Here is a 24650-nt window from a genome sequence, read left to right as displayed (position 1 = left end):
ACCCTTTAATAGGCAGGCCAACACTATCCACTGAGCAAAACTTGCTAGGGCTCGTTTTTTTAATACCCTGCATTCCTAGTAGCTATGATCCTGGCAGACTTAATCAAGAATTTTTAAAAGCGAAATAGGAACATTTGAAATCGGGACCATTCACGTTCCTGTTGTCCCTTGAGCATCCTGGACAATTTCTAGATTCTACTAGTTAAGTTGGCACAGGCTGGAGGGCGAGGAGATACCCGACTTCACTTTGCAGGCTTGAGATGACTAACGGGATAGGCAGGGAATCCTCTGAGGACCCTCAGCCCTCTGACCCCTCGGGGTCCTTCTGATGGGAGACCCGTGAGCTGGGTGGGCGTGGAGATCATTCGGGAGAGGTGAGACGCTTAAATCTGGGCCGATTGGAAAAGGCCTTTTTGAGGCACCCTGCCCAGCTCAAGGGAATCGCGCCATAGGGCCCCTCCCGAAGGGTGGCACCTGGACACGCTTTTTCCTGCGTTGCCAACCTGCCACGCAGGGCTTTCAGGTCCCTTTGGACCTGACCCTCTAGCTCCTTCGCCTTCTTCCGCCCTCAGGTTTGGCGAATCTGCAGCACGCAGCCCCGGGAGATGAGAGCGTGTACCAGACGCCCGGTGGGTGGCAGCCCGCACGCCGTAGTGAGTGCGGGTGGGGTCTACGCCACGTGCATCTACGTGGATCTACGACTCTGCCTGCGCGCCCCCTCCCGCCCCCACAAGGGCCACACCTGCCAAGACTCAGGACCGCTGCTCCAGCGTGCGGGCGCGCAGGAGGGAAGGAAACGGGACTGGAGATGGAGAGGGGGAAGGGGAAGAAGAAAGAGAAGGGAAAGGAGCCGGAAAAAGGAAAGGAGGAAAAAGAGAAAAGGAAGGAGGTGGAGAAGGAGAAAGCTAAGGATAAAGAAAAGGAGAAGGGAAAAGGGAAGGAGGAGAAAAGTAGAAGTAACGAGGAGGAAAAGAGAAAAGAGCGGGAGAGAGAGAAAGAGAAGGAACAATTTAAGGGAAAAGAGGACGACAACAGAGTCTTAGGAAAGCCCCTGCTGGAGCCGCCGGTAAGAGACTGATGCCTCGGCCCCTCTCCCCAAGGCCGTCGTTCAGGCCGGAGCGCCAGCTCTGTTACGTCCCAGGCCCCGACCCAGGCGGGAGGGAATTGCGTCTGCTTCGGGGGCTTTTCACCTGTGTCGCTTCTACCGCCCCTTCCCTCTGCCCACCCTCACCCTAACCCCGAGCTGCATCTCAATCCTCATCAGAATCCAGTGTTGAAGAAGAGCCGCAGGGAAAGGTCCTTTTGCGGCCCCACCTCTTCCACTGCTCAGAACCAGGTCACAGACCGCCCCCCGACACAGAAACCCCCAACACAGAAACCCGCCCTGAACGCTCACTGCACACGGGCTCGCTCTCTCCAAGTCCTTTCTGTTGAGTAAGTTCTTTGGCGGAAGGTGCGGGGTTCCTAATTTGTGCCGGCTGGGTTTTCGAATTGTCTGGACCTTTTCTGTGGGCGTTGGTGGTTACTGCTTCCACTGTTTTCAGACATCCAGAAGGGATGGTCACAAAGGTTTAACGGAGAGATCTCAGAAGCTAAAAGATTAATACCTATGACTCCACTTATATGAGGTACCTAGAGTAGTCAAAACCATAGAGACCATAGGATGGTGGTTGCCGGCTCCTGGGGGAGGGAGAACGGGGAGTTAGTATTTAATGAGAACAGTTTGTTTTACAAAATGAAAAGAGTTCTGGAGCTGGTTGGTGGTGATGGTTGTACAACATTATGAATGACTGTGCTTCATACCACTTAACTGTACGCTTAGAACTGGTTAAGATGATACACTTTGTTATGTGTATTTTACCACAGTTTTAAGATTGGGGTGGGGTGGGGAGAGGAAAGAAAAGCCAGGCATCATTTGGGTCAGCTTAGTGAGCTCTGTGCTCCTGAGCTCCTGGGCTCAGGGCTGCTTCCAGTTCTAAACAATGTAATTACTCATATAAATTTGATCTTCGGGAAAACACAGACTGCATAGATCCACCTGTAATTAAAGGAATAACTTATGACAAGGAGCAGTGGTGTTAGGAATCACATTTTTGTATCTGAACTATTGCTTTACAATAATCCCAGATTTCCTTAGATTATAAGCATAATGAAGCATGTGGTTTAGACTAAAAAGTAAGCAAAATGTAAAGCATCAGCGCCTGCTGAATTTCTAGATTAGGGGGAATGAACTTAGGGCCAGTGATGTGGTCGGAAAGGGAATAGGGAACTTTTTTTTCTCATGATATTTCACAGGCTCTAAGAGGTCATTATTTTAGGTACCACTAAGAAAGAACAAAAAAAATGTTTCCAACCAAAGTAAGACATACCATGGATTATAAAATCCTCATTAAAAGATATTAAAATGTGAAAAAAATTATCTTCGAATTTATTAAATATTGAGGTATTCTGAGAGGGCCTTTGGTGGAGATAATGTGGGGGACACAAGCCACACCCTGTAGTCATTTCTTGGTGCCACCATTGCTTTAAATGGTGCAGTTTTAAACCATCCAATCAAGTCTCCTTTGTACATCAAGTCACTCTTCCTGACCAGTCACTCCCAGAATGACATTATAACTTTTAGATGCAGGCCAGCCAGTGTGGTTCAGTGGTTGAGCATGGACCTATGAACCAGGAAGTCACCATTGGGCTGGAACCCCAGTAGGGGGTGGGCAGGAAGCAGCCAATCAGTGACTTTCATCATTGATGTTTCTATCTCTCCCTCTCCCTTCCTCTCTGAAATCAATAAAAATAGATTTTAAACAATAGATGTAGATGGGAGGGAATGGGGAAGGAGATTCGGATGGAAGTAGGAAACATCTATGGAAATACCATTTGCTTTAAAACCATCAAGAATTTAAAAACAAACATGCACTTTTTCAAATTCTGTTATTCGGTAGTTAGTCTTCATAAAGCATGCTTTCTACATAAGTCTGTATTAGACCAGACCTTCAAACAGTGATGGCGAACCTATGATACGCGTGTCAGAGGAGACACGCGAACTCATTTTTTTGGTTGATTTTTCTTTGTTAAATGGCATTTAAAGATACTATATAATAAAAGGCTAATATGCAAATTGTTCCCTTGGGAGCTTGACCGACCGGAAGTTTGGCCACTTGCTATAACATGCACTGACCACCAGGGGGTGGTGTGGAATGAAGGAAGGCCCTGATGGGCCCTGATCGCTGGCCAGGCCTAGCGACCCTGCTGTGTACAAATTTTGTGCACCAGGCCTCTAGTATAAAATAAATATCAAAAATATAAGTCTTTGTTTTACTATGGTTGCAAATATCAAAAAATTTCTATATGTGACACGGCACCAGAGTTAAGTTAGGGTTTTTCAAAATGCTGACACACCGAGCTCAAAAGGTTCGCCATCACTGCCTTAATACATCTTACTTGCACATGAATCTTATCTATATATATAAAAGCCTAAATGACCGTCTGTTTCTGTGAACAGTCTGGCTGAATTGTTGCTGATGGCTAGTAGCTATGACGTGCACTTGACCAACAGGGGGCAGATGCTCAAAGCAGGAGCTGCCGAGCGACAGCAACTTTGCAGAGTGCCCTCTCGCACTCCGGGACCCCTCGGGCGATGTCGGACTGCTGGTTTCAGCCCTATCCCTGCAGGCCACGCAGAGCACCTGCCAGAGGGACTCCGCTCATTCCACAGACGCCTTTCGAGCCCCAGCGCCATCCCAGGTGCTGCCAGCTGGGGAGGGACAGCAGGAGGTTGACTCCAGGGTGTATCCGGACTGTCTTACCCAGTCCTGCCCCACTGGCCACCTTCTAATTAATTTCCTTTCAATGTGCATGAATCCATGCACTGGGCCTTAAGTTAAAAAATAAAATAAAATAAATAAAATAAAATGAAATAAAATAAAATAATAAAAAATAAAATAAAATAAATAAAATAAAATAATAAATAAAATAAAATAAAATAGGTGGGATAGACATTCTGGTGCTGTTGGGGATTTTTTTTTTTCCAACCTGAAATCTAGTCTAAATCTAATGTCAACATTTAGTGTTCAATGTATAAGATCATTGTTATTTTTAAAACAGTGTCAATGAAGACATTTACTGGTGGGGTTTTTGTTTATTTTTTGTGCATGAGAAACTTATTTAGTAGGCTGCTTGGGAAATAGATTTAATTTTCTGTGAACAGTCTGGCTGAATTGTTGCTCATTTATTACTATTTACATTGAAATTTGTACTGTAAAAGTCACCTTTCTGAGCACTCTGAACTTTCTATTTCTTTCTTCATACCAGCTTGCCCTGTTGTCCCTTAATCATTTGTCATAAAAATTTCTAAGGCTGGTATGTTGATGTAATGTTTCTAAAGTTTACATCTATTTCAAGAGGTTTTAACATCAGGCTCGAAAATATATGCTCATTTGTCAGTGGAACTGATTTAGCAACTTCTATAATCCTAGCCTTGTCATTTAATCATGATATTTATATTTAAAAGTATTAGAGGGGAACCTTGCCTTAAGAGCTTTTAATCTAATGATCCAATTGGAAGGACAAGACAGATTAATGAGACCTTAGATCAGTGGTTCTCAACCTTCCTAATGCTGCGACCCTTTAATACAGTTCCTCATGTTGTGGTGACCCCCAACCATAAAATTATTTTCATTGCTACTTCATAACTGTAATTTTGCTACTGTTATGAATCGTAATGTAAATATCTGATATGCAGGATGTATTTTCATTGTTACAAATTGAACATAATTAAAGCATAGTGATTAATCACAAAAACAATATGTAATTATATATGTGTTTTCCAATGGTCTTAGGCGACCCCTGTGAAAGGGTTGTTTGACCCCCAAAGGGGTTGAGACCCACAGGTTTAGAACTGCTGCCTTAGATGCTTATATGCTGGGTGGCACAGTCAATATTGGAGGCACCATGGAGGTACCAAGATCCCAAACAGCAATCATATATATATATATATATATATATATATATATATATATATATAATTTATTTGATAGATTGACCAGAAGTTGGAGAATGGAGAGGGAATGTGCAATTAACACCACATAACTAATGGTTAATTATCCTAATATATAAAAACCCTGCATCCGCCACATCCACAATGACTGGAGGCTCGACCTAATGCCCAGGTTGCGCACGCAGCAGGCTCTGGTGGGTGGGGATTGTGGCAGTGGAGACGGGGATGGGGAGGCAGGGCCGGCACTCACACTCACAACCGCACACATGCACAGACACACACAGCGCCTACCAGCTCACAGCCTTTTCTCCCTTTCTTTCCCTCCCTCCCAGCTTGCTCTCAAAGCCTCTCTCAGAATGAGGAAACAAAACATACTGGGCCTGAAGAGGCCTAGATGGAAGGGAGGGCGGGCAGAGGGTGGAGCGGCCCCCACTGGCCCCACCCCCTCCCAGCTGGCAAAGAGGAAGAGGGAGATGGGGAGGCAGGAAGTCAGGGAGGACTGCTGAGAAAAACAGAGAGAGACAGAGACTGAGCAAGATCAGGCCTGCAGGGGAGGGCAGTTGGGGGTGAGATCAGGCCAGCAGGGGAGGTCAGTTGGGGGTGAGATCAGGCTGGCAGGGGAAGGCAGTTAGGGGCGATTAGGCAGGCAGGCAGGTGAGCGGTTAGGAGCCAGTGGTCCTCAATTGGAGAGGATACAGGCTGGGCTGAGGGAACAACCCCCCCCCCCCCCCCCCCGCATGAATTTCGTCCACCAGGCCACTAGTAAAATATAAACTGGTACAGTTTGTTCTAGGTCTCTTAAATATTTTATGAAGTTTCATTCTGGTTTACAATTCCACAAGTATTATTGGGTCCTACCACAGGCAGGCACACTGCCAGGGACCAGGAAAACAAGGACCTGATAGCATAGGTTTATTGATTTATCCTTTGTTTCACAGGAGAAAAATAATCATATCCTAGTGTTGGGCCTCGATGGAGCAGGAAAGACCAGTGTTCTCTACTCTCTAGCTTTAAACAGAGTCCAGCACAGCAAGGCACCCACCCAAGGTTTCAATGAAGTGTGCATCAGCACTGAACACAGCCAGATGGAGTTCCTGGAGAGTAAGCCCTCTTTCTCATTAGTTACAGGATAGCTCCTTTTTAAAATATATTTTATTGATTTTTTACAGAGAGGAAGGGAGAGGGATAGAGAGTTAGAAACATCAAAGAGAGAGACACATCGATCAGCTGCCTCCTGCACACTCCCCACGGGGGATGTGCCCACAACCAAGGTACATGCCCTTGACCGGCATCGAACCTGGGACCCTTTAGTCCACAGGCTGAGGCTCTACCCACTGAGCCAAACCGGTTAGGGCCAGGATAGCTCCTTTGTTATACCTTAAGCAGGATATAATATTATCACCATTGGGTCCTTGTGAAAAGTAATACTGGGTCAGATTTTCCTAGAGATTTAGAAAGCATTTGTAGTTTAATACTGGAGTGCACTCTGAGGGACATCACTTTCTGCTCTTTTTATTATCTCCTTTTTACAGTGGTGGTGATAAAGGGCAGTTGAGAGGAAGGCTTTATACCCGTTGCATAGCAGCCTCCCTCCTCCCTTGCTACCCCAAGTAAACATGCAATCTAAGTAAACATCGCGTGCTTCCTTCTCTACAACCCCAACTGCAGACAAACCCCAAACCTCTTCTTGTAAACAGATGGCAGCCCAGAAGCCCATACTCTGTAGTAATTCTGGAGTCACCACCGCTCCAAATATTGCTGTTCCCCAAAGTCTCATCTGGTCCTCTTCTCTTTACATTCTTCCCTTGGTTGATTTCATCCATCCTCTTGGTATTAAGTACCATGTATATGCTGATGACTCCCAGATTTATCTATTCACCCCAAACATATTCAAATGTCACCTGACATTTCACCTGGCTGTCTGATGGCCCTCTCAAACCTAACGTCAAAACAAAATGCTTGAGTTATCTCCATATCTGTTCCTTTCCTTATAATCCACTGGTCAGGACCCATCAAGTTGCTCAAGACAGAAAACCCGGAGTCACCCTTGTTTGCTCCTTCTGTACCCCACCTCCAGTAAAACACGATGAATTTTTCTACCTTTACAACAAATCTCCAATTCATCAGTTACAGCCTTTCCCACTACCCTTATTTGAGTTGGAACCTCCATTATCTCCTACTGAGATTACTGCAGTATCTTTTAAATTTTGCTATCGTCCAGACACAAAGAGAAAATGAGCAGAGAAATCGATAAACCTGTAAGCAAATCTTTAAGAAAAAAGATGATATTTGGAATAGAGGTTTCAACTTGCCCAGAAGCTATTGAAGAAATAATTATTTTGACCAAATAAATAGCTAAAAAAAAATGGTTTCAAAATATAAAAAATGAAAAGGAAGGAGGAAGGAAGGAAGGAAGGAAGGAAGAAAGGAAGGAAGGAAGGAAGGGAGGAAGGAAGGAAGGAAGGGAGAAGAGGAAAGGAAGGACCCAAGTAGAGGGAGAAATGGACAGATCTATAATTGGAGTGAGGTATTTCAGCATGTTTGTCAATTTTTCATAGGATTAAGGAGAGAAAAATTTGCAAAGATGCACAAACTTTGAACTTCATCAGCAAGTTTGATCTATTGGACAATATAAAATTGCCTAATTAGTCTATTTTACCTACACCCAAAAGCTAAAATACACATTCTCAAACACTCATGTAACTTTTACCAAAATTGACCACTCACTGGGCTGTACAGCAAGTCTTAACACATTTCCAAATCAGAGGCATCATACAAAGCATGTTCTCTGGCTGCGTTGCAGTTAATAACTGAAAGATAAAAATCTCTATATAGGTAAAATGTCAGGTATCGGGAAAAAAAAATGAGGAACACAAATGTTCATTCTTGTTTAAACTAAATATATTCAAATCCTATGAACAACTTAGAAGATTATACAACATCCTTTAAAAATTAAAACCACAAAATACTTCAAAGACTGACTCAATACAAAGGAAAATAATGGAATATAAAAACCCTTTCCCATTAGTATGGTAAATGTTTTTATTGATTCCTAAAACAGCGGTCTGCAAACTTTTTCTATAGAAGGCCGAATAGGGACTAGGTGAGGCCTTGTGGGCCACCTGGTCTCTGTTGCCACTACTCAGTTCTGAGGTTCTAGTGGGAAAGCAGCCACAGACAATATAGAATCAAATCCACATGTCTATTCTGAAAAAGCTGTATTTGTAGACAATGAAATGGAAATGTGGTATAATGTCCACATGTCATGAAAAAGTATTCTGTCTTTTTCTTTCAAATGTTTAAAACTGTAAAATTGCCTAGCCAGCGTGGCTCAGTGGTTGAGCATCAACCTATGAACCAGGAAGTCGCAGTTCAATTCCCCATCAGGGTACATGCCCAGGTTGCGGGCTTGATCCCCAGTGTGGGGCATGCGGGAGGCAGCTGATCAATGATTGTCTCTCATCATTGATGTTTCTATCTCTCTCTCTCCCTCTCCCTTCCTCTCTGAAATTAATAAAAATATATTTAAAAATTAAAAAATAAAACTATAAAATCCATTCTTTCTTTGTGGGCTGTACAAAAATAGACAGTAGGCCAGATTTAGACTGTGGGCCATAGTTTGCCAACCCCTGTCCAAGGAGAAAAATAAAAACTAAATTCATTGTGTATAATAATATTGTCATTAACCAAAAAGTTTCTTCTGAGAAGAATCAATAGAATGAAATAATCCAAAGGCACTTTTTTTCTGAGGCAAGTACTAGTGAATGCCCATAGGATTATATTAACTCTCAGTGCAAAATTAAGAAGAAAAATTAGTTCTGGGATTTTGACAAAGGAAAACATTGTGCAAGTGAGGCTACCCAACGCATTTAGTCCATTTCAAAATTGTTTTAGAGAAATGTGTTTTAATCCACCATCTAGAATTATTTTAGTAGCTTATTCCCATTTCTTTTTTAGCTGTAACTGATTGACATATATGGGCTGCCGTGGCTGCTATGTATAACAGCAGGAGGCATCCACTGTAGTATTTAGTATTTCATGCAGAACCTTCATGTTCCAGAACGAATAAATCACTTGTGGAGGTAAATATCTCCACCCACCCACTCCTAACCCAGTGACGTCTCTCTGGTGGTTCTCAAGTGGTACACTCTAACCCCGTGGTATTAGGACCCCTGCACAGTGTTCAGAAGTTACCTGACTGCTTTCCTACCCCCTCGGCGAATGTGGCTGTGACTTTTTGTGTGTGTCTTCTTTCCCTGCTCTCCTTTGTAGTTGGTGGCAGTGAACCTTTCCGTTCCTATTGGGAAGTGTATGTGTCCAGGGGAATGCTGCTGATCTTTGTGGTGGACTCAGCAGATCACAGCAGGCTACCGGAAGCCAAGAAATACCTTCATCGGCTAATTAAAATAAACCCAGTCATCCCTCTGGTTGTGTTTGCAAACAAACAGGTAAAAATCTGTTCACATATTATTTGTACTCAATAGTTTTATCATTAACACAAGAAATAGAAATACCTACTTTTAACAAGTAAATATTTAACAATATGCTTTACAGCCATTAATTTATACTTATTAGATCTACTGGATTATAAACACCTTGAATGTAGAGACTAGTATTCATCTTTGTGCCCCTTATAATACTTTGTATACTTCCTTGGTATAGTAGGAATCTAACAAATATGTGTTAAATTTAATTCAATGAACATTTGCTGATTGTTGATTTCAACAAAATATTTGTGTCTACCATGTAAAAAGAAATTTAGATCAATTAGACCTGAATTATGTTCATACACATACATTAAAATTATTAAGCATCCATGGAGAAATGTTTATTGTTGGTGGAAAATAGTATGGCAGGTTCCTGAAAAAATTAAGTGTATAATTCCCATATGATCCAGCAAATGAAAAAAATTGAAAGCAGGGACTCAAACAGATATTTGCATACCCATGTTCATACCAGAATTACCCCTGATGGGCTTTTACCATTACAAGGAGCCCCTCTTTCCATCCAACACCATCCTTCTATTTATTTCCTCTCAAATTCCATCAGTGAATTTCTTCACTTGAGACATCATTCACATATCACTGGATCCATTAACACTGTTACAAAAGTCACTGCAGGCCCTAAGACTAAATGAATTCAGGAGTCAGACAGGCAATCTGTTGGGACAACCGACATCCAGAGAGGTAATCAACTCCAGCCAGATACCAAGTACAGCACATCTGGAAGCCTCATGGATTCCCAGTGATGGAATCTGATAGGTTCATATTGGTACAAGAAAAACACACACGAAACAACGCCCTTTAAATCATTCCCAGACATTTTTAAATGATCCCCTAAACCTTAGGGAGAACACTATGAAATAACAAAAGCCAATTACAAATGCAACTTTTAACCTAGTGTCTTGTCTTGATTGTAAAGAAGGTTTTGACCTTGCCATGCAGCACAAGTATGGGCTTTCTGTCTCATTTGAATCTCTTCTCTTTATGCCTCTCCCTGTGGGTTTCCCTCCTGTAAGCCTTCCCCATCTTTCCATCTTATCCTCTTTCTCTCCACCTGTCCTCTTCTCTCGGCCTCCTTCTCCTACCACTTCATTTTCTAAATCTATTCCCTCCCTGTTCCTTTCTCTGTCTGCCTTCACCCTGCAAAATTTGATCCAATTTTTTTTTTTTGGTTGAGTAGAAATAATGGTCACAAAAGAAAACTCACAATGGCAAATGCTATAATCAATAAAGCATGATATGGACAAAAAACAGTTAATGAATGAAATATCTCTTTAAAATAAATTTAAAATAATTGATCCTATTAAATATAATTCTGGGAAAATAGAAAAAGTAAGAAGCAGATTGACTGTAGTGTTTAGAACATTGATTAAGGTGTTATATTGGTTTAACTTTATTCCAAAAATATATTTTTGATGATAATTCATAAATATGGGTTTAATTCTGGTGAAAATATTTATATTCAACAACCACTAGGGTCATAATAATGGGGTCACAATATCCTCCATATTAAAATGAATGTGGGGTGATTGAGAGCAATAAATGCAAAATAACCAAAATTTTTCTATTTCTTTCTTTCATTCTTGAAGGATCTTAAAGCAGCCTATCACATTACAGACATCCACGAAGCTTTGGCATTATCTGACGTGGGAAATGACAGGACGATGTTCTTGTTTGGGACCCAAGTGACTGAGAATGGCTCAGAGATACCGTCCACCATGCAAGATGCCAAAGACCTGATTGCACACCTGGCTGCACATACGCAGTGACTAGGCGAGGCCCACAGTGGCTCACGACCTAGGAGTCACCAGGGAGTGTTGCATGGCAGGCTTGAAGCCAAAGGTTTCCACTTTCAAATAAAAAATAACCCATTTCCTATTTTCTCAATGCATGGCATATATACAAAGATAATGTTAATTGATTAAAAGCATCTCTTTATTTCGATTTTGAACTTTAAAAGTATTGGTAGCGCAATGTATTTGGGGGAATTTGGAGTTTTAAGCAACAAAATTAAAATGAACATTAGCAAACATATATCCCATTTGTAGTTTTTCAATGACAGATTTATATTGACATTTTAATAAAATTTTCTCTTTTTTAGTAAAAATCCAGATGTCTCTTCTTTAAGTATATGAGTTTGACACTGTAAGGAAAGAAATATTGGGGTAGTGCAATAAGAAAAAGTAAGCAGCTCTGGCTGGTGTGGCTCAGTTGGTTGGGCATTGTCCATGCACTGAAAGGTTGCTGGTTCGATTTCATGTCAGGGCACATGCCACCCCCTCCCCCCCCCCACCACCCAATAAAGAAATGTAAAAGGAAGTCCTTCAAGCAGGACTTATTTTTATTTTATTTTTAAAATATATTTTTAATTATTTCAGAGAGGAAGGGAGAGGGAGAGAGAGAGATAGAAACATCAATGATGAGAGAGAATCATTGATCGGCTGCCTCCTGCACACCCCCCACTGGGGATCGAGCCCGCAACCCAGGCATGTGCCCTTGACCGGAATTGAACCCAGGACCCCTCAGTCCACAGGCTGACGCTCTATCCACTGAGCCAAACCAGCTAGGGCAGGACTTATTTTTAGAAAAGAGAGCCTGGCCAGGCGTGGCTTAGTGGTTGAGCATCGAGGTCATGATGAACCAGGAGGTCACGGTTTGATTCGGTCAGGGCACTTGCCTGGGTTGCAGGCTTGATCCCCAGTAGGGGGCGTGCAGGAGATAGCCAATCAACAATTTTCTGTCATCACTGATGTTTCTATCTCTTTCTCCCTCTCCCTTCCTTTCTGAAATCAATAAAAATATATTAAAAATAAATATATAGAGAAAATAGTAGGCGCTATTAAATCCACACAAAAATATAAACAGCATTCATAAAGATTTAGGAAAAGGCTTCTCTTTTAGGAGCCTGTTCTACTAGATGAGGAACATTGTGGGGATTTGTTTTTTAAATATTTGACTTTTTAAAAATATATATGAGCTTTCTTCACTAGAAATAGCTCTGTTTACCTACAGACAAGATATAAATCCAACCTTTAACCTAGTGTCTTGTCTTGATTTAAAAAAAAAAAGGACTTCATTTCCATTCCAGCATGTATGAAGCTTGGAAGTCTCCACTTAACAAGTAAAAAGCTGAACAGACTGAAAAATCAACAACTCTTCTAGGATCTACAAGAGAGGTGAGGACACAGGCTGCTCCAAAACTGGAGAAACCAATAAGAGAATACAGAGAAGGATAAGCTACCAAAGCAGAGACTCCCAATGGGAAACCACTCTTGGGAACCAGTGCCAGGGTTTGGGAACCAGAGCTGTAATTGACCAATTGCTGGAGGCTCAGCATGGATAACTCTGAGCATTAAAAACTCCAGGAAGACCAGTTATATGGGGGTCTCCACATTTTGTGAGATTTACCTCCAGAAGCTTGGCCAGATTTCCACAATAAATATCACAGAAAAATCCCCAGGTGTTTCCAGGGCTGGAGAAAAGGAACCCTTTTTTTCTTCTTTTTAAATCCTCACCTGAGGATATTTTTCCATTGATTTTTAGAGAGAGTGGAAAGACAGAGAGAAACATCGATGTGTTTCTCACACCGATGTGGTTGCCTCCTGCATGAGTCCCGACCAGGGCCCAGGCAGGGGAGGAGCCTGCAACCAAGGTACGTGCCCTTGACTTGGAACCCAACCTGGGGCCTTTTGGTCGGCAGGCTGATGATCTATTCACTGAGCCAAACTGGCTAGGGCAGGAACCATTTTAAATATGCCACAGCACTTTACTCTATTAACAAGGCCTGACCTCTGGGAAAACTAGTTAACCAGAGCCTAACCCGCAGGGGTATTCTCAGAGCCCAAATCGAGCACTCTAGCCCAACTTAAGACTTTAAAGCTACAGTAATTTAGACATTGTAGTTTTGGCAAAAATGAACAAACAAACAAACAAATCAATGGAACAGATTAGAATGCCCAGAAATAGACCCTGTTAAATACAATCATCTGATTTTTGACAAAGGAGCAAAGGCAATACAATGGAGCAAAAAAAAAAATCTGTTCAATAAATGATACTGGAACAACTGGACATCCACATGCAACAACAACAACAACAACAACAAAGAATATAGACCCAAACCCCACAACCTTCACAAAAATACAAAAATTAACTTAAAATGGGTCACAGATATAAAACCAAAGGGATGATCCATGAAAGAAAGAATAAGCTGGACTTCATTAAAATAAAAACTTTCTGCTCTGCAAAAGATACTCTCAAGAGAATGAGAAGAAAAAAAAACAGACCACAGAATAGGAAAAAATAGTTGCAAAATAAACATCTGATAAAGTACTGTTACTCAAAATATACAAAGCACTCTTAACAATAATAACAAGAACAACCTGATTTAAAAATGGACCAAAAACCTTAAGAGACACCTCACCAAAGAAGATATACTCGTGGCAAATCTTATTCAATACTGAAGATGAAATTAGCTATCACATCATGAAAAGAAATGGAGAAAATTTGAATGCATGTTACTAAGTGAAAGAAGACAATCCCAAAAGGCTACATACTGTGTGATTCCAACTATAAGACATTCTAGAAAAGGCAAAACTGTGTTGACAGTTCAAAGGATAAGTGGCTGCCAGGGGCAGGGGGCGGGGGGGAAGGATGAATAGGTAGAGCATAGAGGACTTTTAGGGCAGTGAAACTACTCTGTGTTATACTGCACTCACTGGTGGGCACTTGTCATTACCAGTATACTAGTACATTCGGCCAAACCCATGGAATTCAAAACACCAAGCGTGAGCCCTAATGTTAACCATGAACTTTGGGTAATTATGATGTGCCGTTGTAGGTTCATGGGCTGTAACAAATGTACTACTCTGATGGAGGATGTTGATAATGAGGAAGGCTATGCGTGAGTGGAGGTATATGGCAAATCTCTGTGTATTCTGATTAATTTTGCTGTGAACCTAAAACTGTTCTTTAAAAATTTATTAGACTAAGAAAACCATTAGTTGAAAAAATAAAAAAAAATTGGAAAGAGGATTTGTTCTGCAAATTCTTCCTTTAAAACTTGGAATCTGTAGGCAAAACAAAAAACCAAATTTGGTGAAGACAGCCCCTCCCATTGTTAGCACATAGACTTCTCTATCAAACTTTGGGTCTAAATGGCACATAATTGAACTTCAGCATGCATGTGCAAATGATTATTAATTTCCCTCTGAGATGTTAGAGTGTGTGCCTTTAAGGTCACGAGCTTTCTCATAGTCAGAGGTGCAGGATGGTGTTTAAGAGCATGATATTACAACAGCCCATTCAGGTGTCTGAGGTCAGACCTTCTTTTGTCTGGCCTATGGAGATTGGATCACACAATGATTTGGGATTGTCAGAAACCCCGAATTTTCAGCCTCTGCCCCAAGGATGGCCATGAACTGAGTCCTGGACAATTCCTTAACTATCTTGTGTCTTACTCAGTCTTCCCTCTGGTAAAAGACTAAACCAAATGCAGGCCACTTCCAGCCCCAAACTCTGATTCTATAAGGTATCTTGTTATTATGTTTTCTAGGGTGGTCAGGGGAATACCTAATTTCCTGGATGCCTATTTCAAAGATGATGCTTTCAGATACGAAGTGACATCTCTGTTCTTCCTTCGTTAGCCTTGTTTTACCTCACTTTTTTTTTTTAAGATTCTGCATTTTAGCAATAAATGTTGTGGCCAGCATGTTTCCTTCAGGGAATAGCTATTGAATGCCAATATGGTGGTCACTGGTTGGTGCTGGGGATGATTAAAGCAAAGACGTGAGATATTGGCAGACTGTCAAGGGAGGCACATGTTTCAGGGGTTTCTAATGGAAACGGCCAAGACAGGTGCGAGTGTTGTTAAAGAAGCTGTCTGGCTGGTGGTCTGCCCAACAGACCTCATGGGGGGTGGCATTTATTACTTTGGAGAACTTTCCACACTCTGGTGTCTGTTGCCAGCCTTCCAGGCTGAGAAGCCATAGGTTTAGTGTGCATGCTAAGCGTTGATCTGTCTTTTCATTCATTCATTTAATCAACATTTAATGAGCACCAACTATGTACTAGAAAATGTGTCAGAACTCTTTCAGTTAAAAATGATGGAAATTTAAGTTAGATTTTTGTATGCCAAGAAAAGGGGATCTGGGAGTCTCATCATGCCAGGAAACTTCGGCCTGGGTGGATTCAGGGGTTCAAAGTTAAAATGTTCTCCATCATTTGGCCCTGCTAACCTCTACTTGGCTTCATTCTCCAGATTTCCTGGGCGAGGGACATTCGCCTACAACATTCGTATACTAGTACAGCTCATGATCCCGGAATAAGATGGACCCTCTCCTTCTAAAGCAGCCATCCAGCAGATCTCAGGGAGGGGCACTGATTGGCTCTGCCAGGGTCAAATATTCATCCCCGAACCAATCCCTGTGGTCATTTTGCCAGGACCAGCACTGGGCCAATGTGAAGGTCCAGGTGTAGGAAGAAGCTGACATGGGAAATTGCTTGACATGTTAGAGAGGAACAGGGAGGCTGGAATGTAGCCAGTAAGAGCAGAGCAGCCCACAGTAGACTGGAGAGGCAAGGACCAGATCACCCACGGGCCCCATAAGGTGCAACGCTTGCAATTTATTTTAAACAGTTTGGAGCAGCGGTTCTCAACCTGTGGGTCGCGACCCCTTTGGCGGTCCAACGACTCTTTCACAGGGGTCGCCTAAGACCATCCTGCATATCAGATATTTACATTACGATTCATAACAGTAGCAACATTACAGTTATGAAGTAGCAACGAAAATGATTTTATGGTTGGGTTACAACATAAGGAACTGTATTTAAAGGGCCAGAAGGTTGAGAACCACTGGTTTGGAGTGTCCTGATTGGAGGTCGGCCAACTCAGAACACCCGTCTGGAAGGCATTGCAGAATCCAGAGAGAGAGAGAGAGAGAGAGAGAGAGAGAGAGAGAGAGAGAGAGAGAGAGGTGGCCTGGACTGTCAATCTCAGCACCCCCTCTGTGCCTACGGAGAACCTGTGCCAGGGAACCTAACAGAGACTTGGCTCGGCTGTCTGAGTGGCGCTGTAACTGGTCTGGAAGCTGGTACGTTCTGCAACAGGGTTTCCGCAACCAGAGCAAACGAAGTACAGTGGGGCCTTGACTTACGAGTGTCCCGACTAACGAGCTTTTTGAGATACCAGCTGTCTCTCCGCCAATTTTTTTGCATTGAGTTGATAGAGTAATTTGAGTTAACGAGCTCCTTAACGAGCTCGGTCTCGGAACGAATTGAACTCGTAAGTCAAGGCCCCACTGTACTCGCCCTTGACACACTGAAAGGCTGGTCAGCAGCGCGCTGAGTCTGGGCACACACCGGTCTCTGGCTTCTGTCTCTAGGGTGGAGCGTGCTTGTGGGCCCCTGGGGTGCGTCACGTCGCCTTGGCAACCAGAGAACCTGCAGGGAGGGGGCGGGGAGGGGGCTCCTCCACCGGCCTCTGCGTCGGGTGGGCTGGGGCAGGGCGCGGGCGGTAACCCGTCCTCCGGCCATCGCGTCCAGGCCAACAGTGACCCAGCGAGGGCCCGCGCCCCGCGCAGCCGGAGCTTCCTGGGCCCCCATGAAGAACCAAGAGTTTTTGGGTTCATCGGAGCTATCCGATGGGCATGATACGACAGAAATATCCGCTAGCCTGAAAGCTTCCCAGGCACCCTTAGTAGAAGGCCTCCTGACCGCGCTTGAAGAACAGGAGCCGGAGCCGGAGCCGAAGCCGGAGCCGGAGCGGGGGACGGAGCCGGGGACGGAGCCGGAGCCCAAGGTGTCGGAGGCAGCCGATGAGCAAGGCCAGCTAGAGGAGAGCGAGGAGATCCTCAAGCCCTCCGAGTCCTATGAGCCATACATACTCTGTGAACCCCACAAATCCTGTGGGCCCTTTGAACCCTCTGAGCTCCACGTTCACGATGCTCCCTACGAACCCTACGACAACGACGAACCCTCTGACCCCTACGAGCCTTACCACTACGAGCCCTACGAGCCCCAGGAGCCCCCAAAGCTCCGTGTGCCCCGTAAGTCCAAGGGCTCCCGCAAGGCCCACAAAGCTGAGCTGCCTCACGGCGCCGCCATGACGATCGCTCCGACTCCGGGGACCAGAAACCTGCCGCGGACTTCCCTGACTTACCCGAGCGGTAGGTGTGGGGGCCCCTCCAAGGCACTGAGCAACTCGGCCAAACCTAAAACGGGGGGTCCTCATGTGGAAATTTGAACGCTCCTTTTGTTTTAAAGGAAGATGACTTTTGTGCCATTCACCTACTTCTGTTCCTTGGGGGAAATTGAGACTAGTCCCCAGAGAAACAGAATCGCTTGTCTCTGCTCCCTCCACCTGATGACCTCCTGGCTGTCTTGATTACCCATCGTTGCTTCTTTTTGAAGCCCTTCGCAATTCTTCTCTACAGTTAGTTACTGCATTCCTCTGGGTTGCCCCTTTGAACATAACCTCTGTTATAGCACTTGAGAATTTGTATTTCATCATTATGTTTCTCCCCAGCTAGAGGGATCATTAAAGAGAGGATATTTTTGTCAGTGTTTGGCACATGGTGACAATCAAGAAATGCTTAGCTATTATGTTGTGAAAGTTGTAGTAACAAAATACTCACGGAGCAAGTAGTCAAAGAGTACATTTACCAAGTAACTGCTTACTATATGCTCAGTCCTCACCAAGTTCACAGGGTAGCAGGGCTGATGGGACTTGGGTGTGAGCATCCTTTGCTCTGATCACACCAGCTCACTTCTGACCTCTCGATGATGACCCCACCCAAAGCAATTAAATCTCATATTCTTCTTGACTCCTCTTTATCAGCCTGGATTTTATGGCCTATTGTTCCAGTTGCTCACATAATCTACCACCCCACTGGCTCTTTGGCAAACCACCATACTTCTCCTGGCAAAACCCCAACCCTGGTTAACCCCAACCACCCACCTTCTGCCTACACCTGAGCAGGTGACTACTGCTGTACGAAATTCCATAATCATATTGTGTGCTTCTATTTCTGTTTCATGACCACTAATCACAAGTGGTCACTTGGCACTACCTAGCAAACCCACTTTATTCACCTAGTCACTTCTCACTCCTCCATCCTTCATACCTTTGACTTTCAAACAGCTGAAGATCTTGAAGGAGAGACATATATCATTTTATACTCCATGGTCCACCAATGGAATTACTTGTTCCTTTGCAAATATCCTTAACTCCCTTGCCAATTCTTGTCTGCACTTGGAAAAACAGATGATGACAACAAAAAAACAACTATTCTGATCTTGAAATTCATGATCTCGAACTTAGAGGTAGGCTCTTGGTGCTGCTTGGCAATCATACTGCATGTCCCTAGTCAGCTCATTTTCCAACACAGAAGCTATCAAACTACCAGCACCTGTCTATGCACTCTAGCTTTTCTCCTGTTAATAATGGATGAACTGTCTTTGTTCCTATTCAAGGCCAATCTCCCAACCTGTAAGTTGGATCCCATCCCATCCAACTTTAAGCTGCCTTTCTCCTAAAATTAGCCTTCTCTCTCCTGCATCATGTTATTCCTCTCTCTACTGGATCATTCCCATCAGCACATGTACATGCAGTAATAACTCCTATCTTAAGCAGAAAAACAAAACAAAACAAAACAAACTTCCCTTAACCCCATGTACCGCTCCAGGTACCACTTCTTTAGAGAAAAATTTCTCAAAATAGTTGTCTATAAGTCATTATTTCCATAGCCTCTCTTCCCATTTTCTTGAGAACACCCTGAAGCTTTCATCTCCTTTATTTAGCGGAAGTGGCTCTTGTTGAAGTCACAATGACCTCTGCTTTGCCAAATTCAATGGTTCATCCTTCATCCTCATCTTACTCACTTGACACACATTACCTCTTTCTTGGAAGTCTTTCTTTATTTGACTTTGGGGTTAACCACTGCTTTCATTGTCATCAGACCTCATTGATTGTTCCTGACTCAGTTTCCTTTGCTTCTATTCCCAGACTTTAGGCGAAAGTGAGTGAGGGATCAGGTTTTTTTTTCAGAGTCTTTAGAACTTTCCTTGTTCCCTGAGTTATGTCATTGGTTTCATGGCTCTAATTATATGCTGGTAAGTTCTCAAAATATCTCTAGCCTCAATTCTTCCTTAAACTCCAGAGTTTTATAACCAATTGCTTAACGTAACTAGTAAGCATGTAAAATTTAATGTGTCCATATCTGAAACTCTTACTTCTGCACCCAAGTTTGTTCTTCCCCCATTGTTCCCCATTTTAGCAAATGTCACCCCCATTCATTCATCCAGGTGCTCAGATTGAAAGCCTTGAAGTCATTCTTGATACCAGTTTTACTCTTACAGCCTGCCTCCAAATGATGAGCAAATCCTAATTTTGAAATATATCATGACTATGGCCATGTCTTAACATCTTAAACCAATGTCATTTTAAAATAATTTATTTTTATTGATTTCAGAGAAAGGAAGGGGGAGAGAGAATGAGAGAGAGAAACATCCGATACCCGCAATCTGGGTATATGCCTTTTGGTGTATGGAACGACGCTCCAACCAACTGAGTCACACCAACCAGGGCAAACCTTTATCATCTTTGTAAGTCACTATCTTTTGCTTGGTCCACTGCAATAGCTTCTACTCTTGCCCCATTCTCCCTCCACCTTCCCATCCCAGTTTATTGCACATATACTAGTAGTGGTCACAGGGATCCCTTAGAACAGCGGTGCTCAACCTGTGGGTCGCGACCCCTTTGGCAGTCGAACGACCCTTTCACAGGGGTCACCTAAGACCATCCTGCGTATCAGATATTTACATTACAATTCATAACAGTAGCAACATTACAGTTATGAAGTAGCAACGAAAATAATTTTATGGTTGGGTCACAACATGAGGAACTGTATTTAAAGGGCCAGAAGGTTGAGAACCACTGCCTTAGAACATAAATTATATGCAACTTTCCTGCTTTATACTCTTCAGAGAGGTTTCTCATTTCACATTGTTTGTAATCTAAAATTCTTAGCAGGCCTACAAGGCCCCACATGATCTGGCCTCTGCCTGCCTCCCCAATCTCAGATGCCATCACTCTCCCCACCATCATTGCTCTTCAGCCACATGGGCCTCCTTGCTTCCACCTCACAATCATTTCATTTGCTCTTCACTCTGCCAGGACACACTTTCCTCAAATATTTGTCACCTCCTTATAAAGCTGTATCAGATCACTCTGCTCACTTTCTTTTTATGTGTGTGACTTTAAAAAAATATATTTTTATTGATTTCAGAGAGACGAAGGGAGGGGGAGAAATAGAAACATCAATGGGAATCATTGATTGGCTGCCTCCTGCATGCCCCCTACTGGGGATCAAGCCCACAACCCGGGCATCTGTCCTGACTGGGAATCGAACCATGACCTCCTGGTTCATAGGTGGACACTAGGCCGGCCCGCTCCGATTTGTTCATTTTCTTTAAAGCACTTATCTATTTGTTTCCACTTACAAATGTATTTGTTTAACCTGTCAGAGGGCAGGACTTTTTTGTTTTTGTTTTTCCTTTTTTTATTGATTAAGGTATTACATATGTGTCCTTATCTCCCCATTGACCCCCAACCCGCGCCCCCCCCCCCCCCCAATTATGCCCTCACCCACCTGTTGTCTGTGTCTATTGGTTAGGCTCATATACATGCATACAAGTGAGGGCAAGACTTTTATTTTTCCTACTGTTTCATCCTCAGTGCCTAAAGTGGTGCCTGGAACAAGTAAGGACTTAGCAATTATTGTTGAATGAAAGTTCTCTTCATTCAGCTTCTGTGTTACCAAATCCAATGGTTCCTTCTCTATTGTTAGGGTTGTTAAGATTAAATGCATTAATACCTGTAAAGCATTTAGAACAGACTGTGGTACATGGTAAGTGCTCAGCAGATGTCAGCCATTATTATTAGCAGTGTTGTTATTATCTTACTTGACCTCTTGGCAGCATTTAATATAATTGACTATAGACCTCTTTCTCTTGGCCTCTATGACATCACAATCTCCCAGTTTATCACTGACCTGACTGGTTGCTGCTTCTCATTTACTGAGCCCTCCCTGTTCTCCTGAACTCTTAAAGGGCTGGATCCTGACCCTTTTCCTTTTTATTTTCACTATCCCCCCATAGGTGGTCATATCTATAATTATGGCTTTAAATAGCATGTTTATGCTGCTGCCTCTTAAATATATGTTCTTGCTGTACTCTTGCTTCTGAGCCCTACACTTATATATTCAACTGCCTATTGGGCACCTCCATTTGGATATATCATAGGCAATCTCAAATGTAATGTATTTTGAGACAGAATTCTTGATTTTCCTCCTATTCTTGTTTCCTCCTCAGTCTTTTAGCTAGGTGCTTGCAGAAAATGGCATCCAGTTGCTTAAGCCAAAAAGAAAAAAAAATCTATTTGTCCCCGGTTTCTCTTTCTTCACCCTCAAATCCAATGCATCCAATGCAAGTTCTGTTCATTTTCTCTCTAGAATATCTCCCAAATTCATGCATTTCCACTGCTAATTCTTGCCTCCCAATTACGGTCATTTCTCTCCTGGATTTCTACATTAGCTTCCTGAGCAGTCTCCCTGCTTCTACTCTTGTCATATGCAATCTCTTTGCTACTGCAGCCATAGTGGGCATTTAAAAAACTGAATCAGATCACACCTTTCACTCACTATACAGCCCTTCCTGTGATTTCCCATTTCTCTGCAAAGAGGCGTAGTTCTGCTCACTCTGCCCCAATCATAACTGACTTCTTTTCTGTTCCTCTGAAAGACCAATCTGAGTTTTGCCCCTGCTTCACAATCAGCACGTGTGGTTTCTCTCCCTAGATTCGTATTGCTTTCCCCGCATCATCTCATGGTTACTTCCTCAGCCCATATTTTTAAAAGGTGGGCAAGCCTACCATTTAGCGGGCCTTCAGTGTCATACCGCCTAAAGTGGCCCCCCTAAAGTATCTTGATGAGACTCGCTCTAAAAATTTTTCAGCCTGACTGATGTGGCTCAGTGGTTAAGCATTGATCTATGAACCAGTAGGTCACAGTTCAATTCCTGGTCAGGGCACATGCCCCCAGTAGGGGACATGCAGGAGGCAGCTGATCAATGATTCTCTCATCATTGATGTTTCTGTCTCTATCTCCCTCTCCTTTTCTCTCTGAAATCAATAAAAAACTATTATTTTTAAAAGAGTTTTCAGATCTGCTTTAGAAAACACCACTTTAAAGTTTTCTATCCTCTCAATTTGTCTGCCAGATTTTCCTTGTTAAAAATTCCAATAAGTCTTTATGTTAATTCCCTTAATAAAGCTCACATAAGCATCAGGCACATTTATATAACATTTACATAAAATAGTGTGAACATTAAGCAATATTTAGTCATCATGTCACCATGCCCCTGCTCACTCAATAAAGATTTCTTCCCCAGCGAAAGTTTCCTGAGCATCTACTACGGACGGCACGCTTCTGTGTCCCGTGGGGTGGGGAGATGCCTGAGACATAGCAGTTTGGTTGCATACAAAGTTTTGAAATTTATATTGTAGACGAGGTGCCACCATTCTATCACCTTACTAGTTTATCATCACCTAATCACTGTCGCTGTTAAACTTTATTGAGTGCTTACTATGTTCAAGTTGTAGGCCCTGAGCTGTAGATGAGTAAGGCATGGATACTTTCTTTGAAGGACTGTCAGTGTGGCTGGGGAGGCTGCACACTTCCATAGCAATAACACATCCCTAGCATACAAAGTCAAGTTGATTGGTTATCCTATACGACATTCACTTCCCTTTTCTGAGTTAAATGGCAGTACTAACTTCTTTTTTTACTTATTTTATTTTTATTTGTTTATTTTTTAATTAAATCTTTATTGTTCAGATTATTACATTTGTTCCTCTTTTTCCCCCCATAACTCCCCTCCACCCAGTTCCCACCCCAGCCTCCGCCCTCACTCCCCACCTACTGTCCTCATCCATAGGTGTACGATTTTTGTCCAGTCTCTCCTTGCATCCCCCACACCCCTCCCCCCCCAAGAATAGTCAGTCCATTCCCTTTCTATGTCCCTGATTCTATTATAATCACCAGTTCATTCTGTTCATCAGATTATTTATTCACTTCATTTTTAGATTCACTTGTTGGTAGATGTGTATTTGTTGTTCATAATTTGTATCTTTTTTTTTTTTTTTTTTTTTTAAATATATTTTATTGATTTTTTACAGAGAAGAAGGGAGACGGATAGAGAGTTAGAAACATCAATGAGAGAGATCGATCAGCTGCTTCCTGCACGCCCCCCACTGGGGACGTGCCCGCAACCAAGGTACATGCCCTTGACCGGAATCGAACCTGGGACCCTTGAGTCTGCAGGCTGACGCTCTATCCACTGAGCCAAACCGGTTCGGCCATAATTTGTATCTTTACCTTTTTCTTCTTCTTCCTCTTCTTAAAGGATACCTTTTAGCATTTAATATAATACTGGTTTGGTGGTGATGAATTCCTTTAGCTTTTCCTTATCTGTGAAGCTCTTTATCTGACCTTCAATTCTGAATGATAGCTTTGCTGGATAAAGTAATCTTGGTTGTAGGTTCTTGGCATTCATCACTTTGAATATTTCTTGCCACTCCCTTCTGGCCTGCAAAGTTTCTGTTGAGAAATCAGCTGACAGTCATGTGGGTACTCCCTTGTAGGTAACTGACTTTCTTTCTCTTGCTGCTTTTAAGATTCTCTCTTTGTCTTTTGCTCTTGGCATTTTAATTATGATGTGTCTTGGTGTGGTCCTCTTTGGATTCCTTTTGTTTGGGGTTCTCTGCGCTTCCTGGACTTGTAAGTCTATTTCTGTCACCAGGTAGGGGAAGTTTTCTGTCATTATTTCTCCAAATAGGTTTTCAATATCTTGCTCTCTCTCTTCTTCTGGCACCCCTATAATTCGGATGTTGGTACACTTGAAGCTATCCCAGAGGCTCCTTACACTATTTTCGTATTTTTGGATTCTTTTTTCATTTTGCTTTTCCAGTTGGGTGTTTTTTGCTTCTTCGTATTTCAAATCTTTGACTTGATTCTTGGGATCCTCTTGTCTGCTGTTGGGAGTCTGTATAATATTCTTTATTTCAGTCAGTGTATGCTTAATTTCTAGTTGGTCCTTTATCA

At 42.8% G+C, this 24650-nt stretch overlaps 2 protein-coding genes across 2 annotated transcripts in view; both read left to right on the top strand.

Annotated features, from left to right (window-relative positions):
- The first annotated feature begins 704 nt into the window (after positions 1 to 704).
- ARL9 (ARF like GTPase 9) lies at positions 705 to 11528 on the top strand. The gene is made up of 4 exons (XM_070410312.1): positions 705 to 1066; positions 5932 to 6094; positions 9266 to 9441; positions 11085 to 11528. The coding sequence occupies exons 1-4, from the start codon at positions 809 to 811 to the stop codon at positions 11262 to 11264; spliced, it is 777 nt and encodes a 258-aa protein (XP_070266413.1). The 5' UTR covers positions 705 to 808; the 3' UTR covers positions 11265 to 11528.
- Positions 11529 to 17092: 5564 nt separating this feature from the next.
- SPMAP2L (sperm microtubule associated protein 2 like) overlaps positions 17093 to 24650 on the top strand; it is a 55382-nt gene continuing 47824 nt past the window's right edge. Inside the window, exon 1 of the mRNA XM_070410301.1 lies at positions 17093 to 17657. Coding sequence (XP_070266402.1) covers positions 17093 to 17657 — 565 coding nt within the window. The remainder of the gene's footprint in view (positions 17658 to 24650) is intronic.

Source organism: Myotis yumanensis, unplaced genomic scaffold (genome assembly GCF_028538775.1).
Source record: "Myotis yumanensis isolate MYYU_CA2020_CCGP unplaced genomic scaffold, mMyoYum1.0.hap1 SCAF_1, whole genome shotgun sequence".
Classification (NCBI taxonomy): Eukaryota; Metazoa; Chordata; class Mammalia; order Chiroptera; family Vespertilionidae; genus Myotis; species Myotis yumanensis.
The sequence above is the reverse complement of the archived record's forward strand: the minus strand, read 5'-3'. Positions and strand labels throughout refer to the sequence as shown.

Bases quoted from the DNA above. Each gene is read 5' to 3' on its own strand.
- ARL9 (XM_070410312.1), top strand. From the start codon at position 809: ATGGAGAGGGGGAAGGGGAAGAAGAAAGAGAAGGGAAAGGAGCCGGAA. The intron at 6,095-9,265 runs GTAAGCCCTCTT...TCTCCTTTGTAG, and splicing joins CCAGATGGAGTTCCTGGAGA to TTGGTGGCAGTGAACCTTTC. The intron at 9,442-11,084 runs GTAAAAATCTGT...TCATTCTTGAAG, and splicing joins TTGTGTTTGCAAACAAACAG to GATCTTAAAGCAGCCTATCA.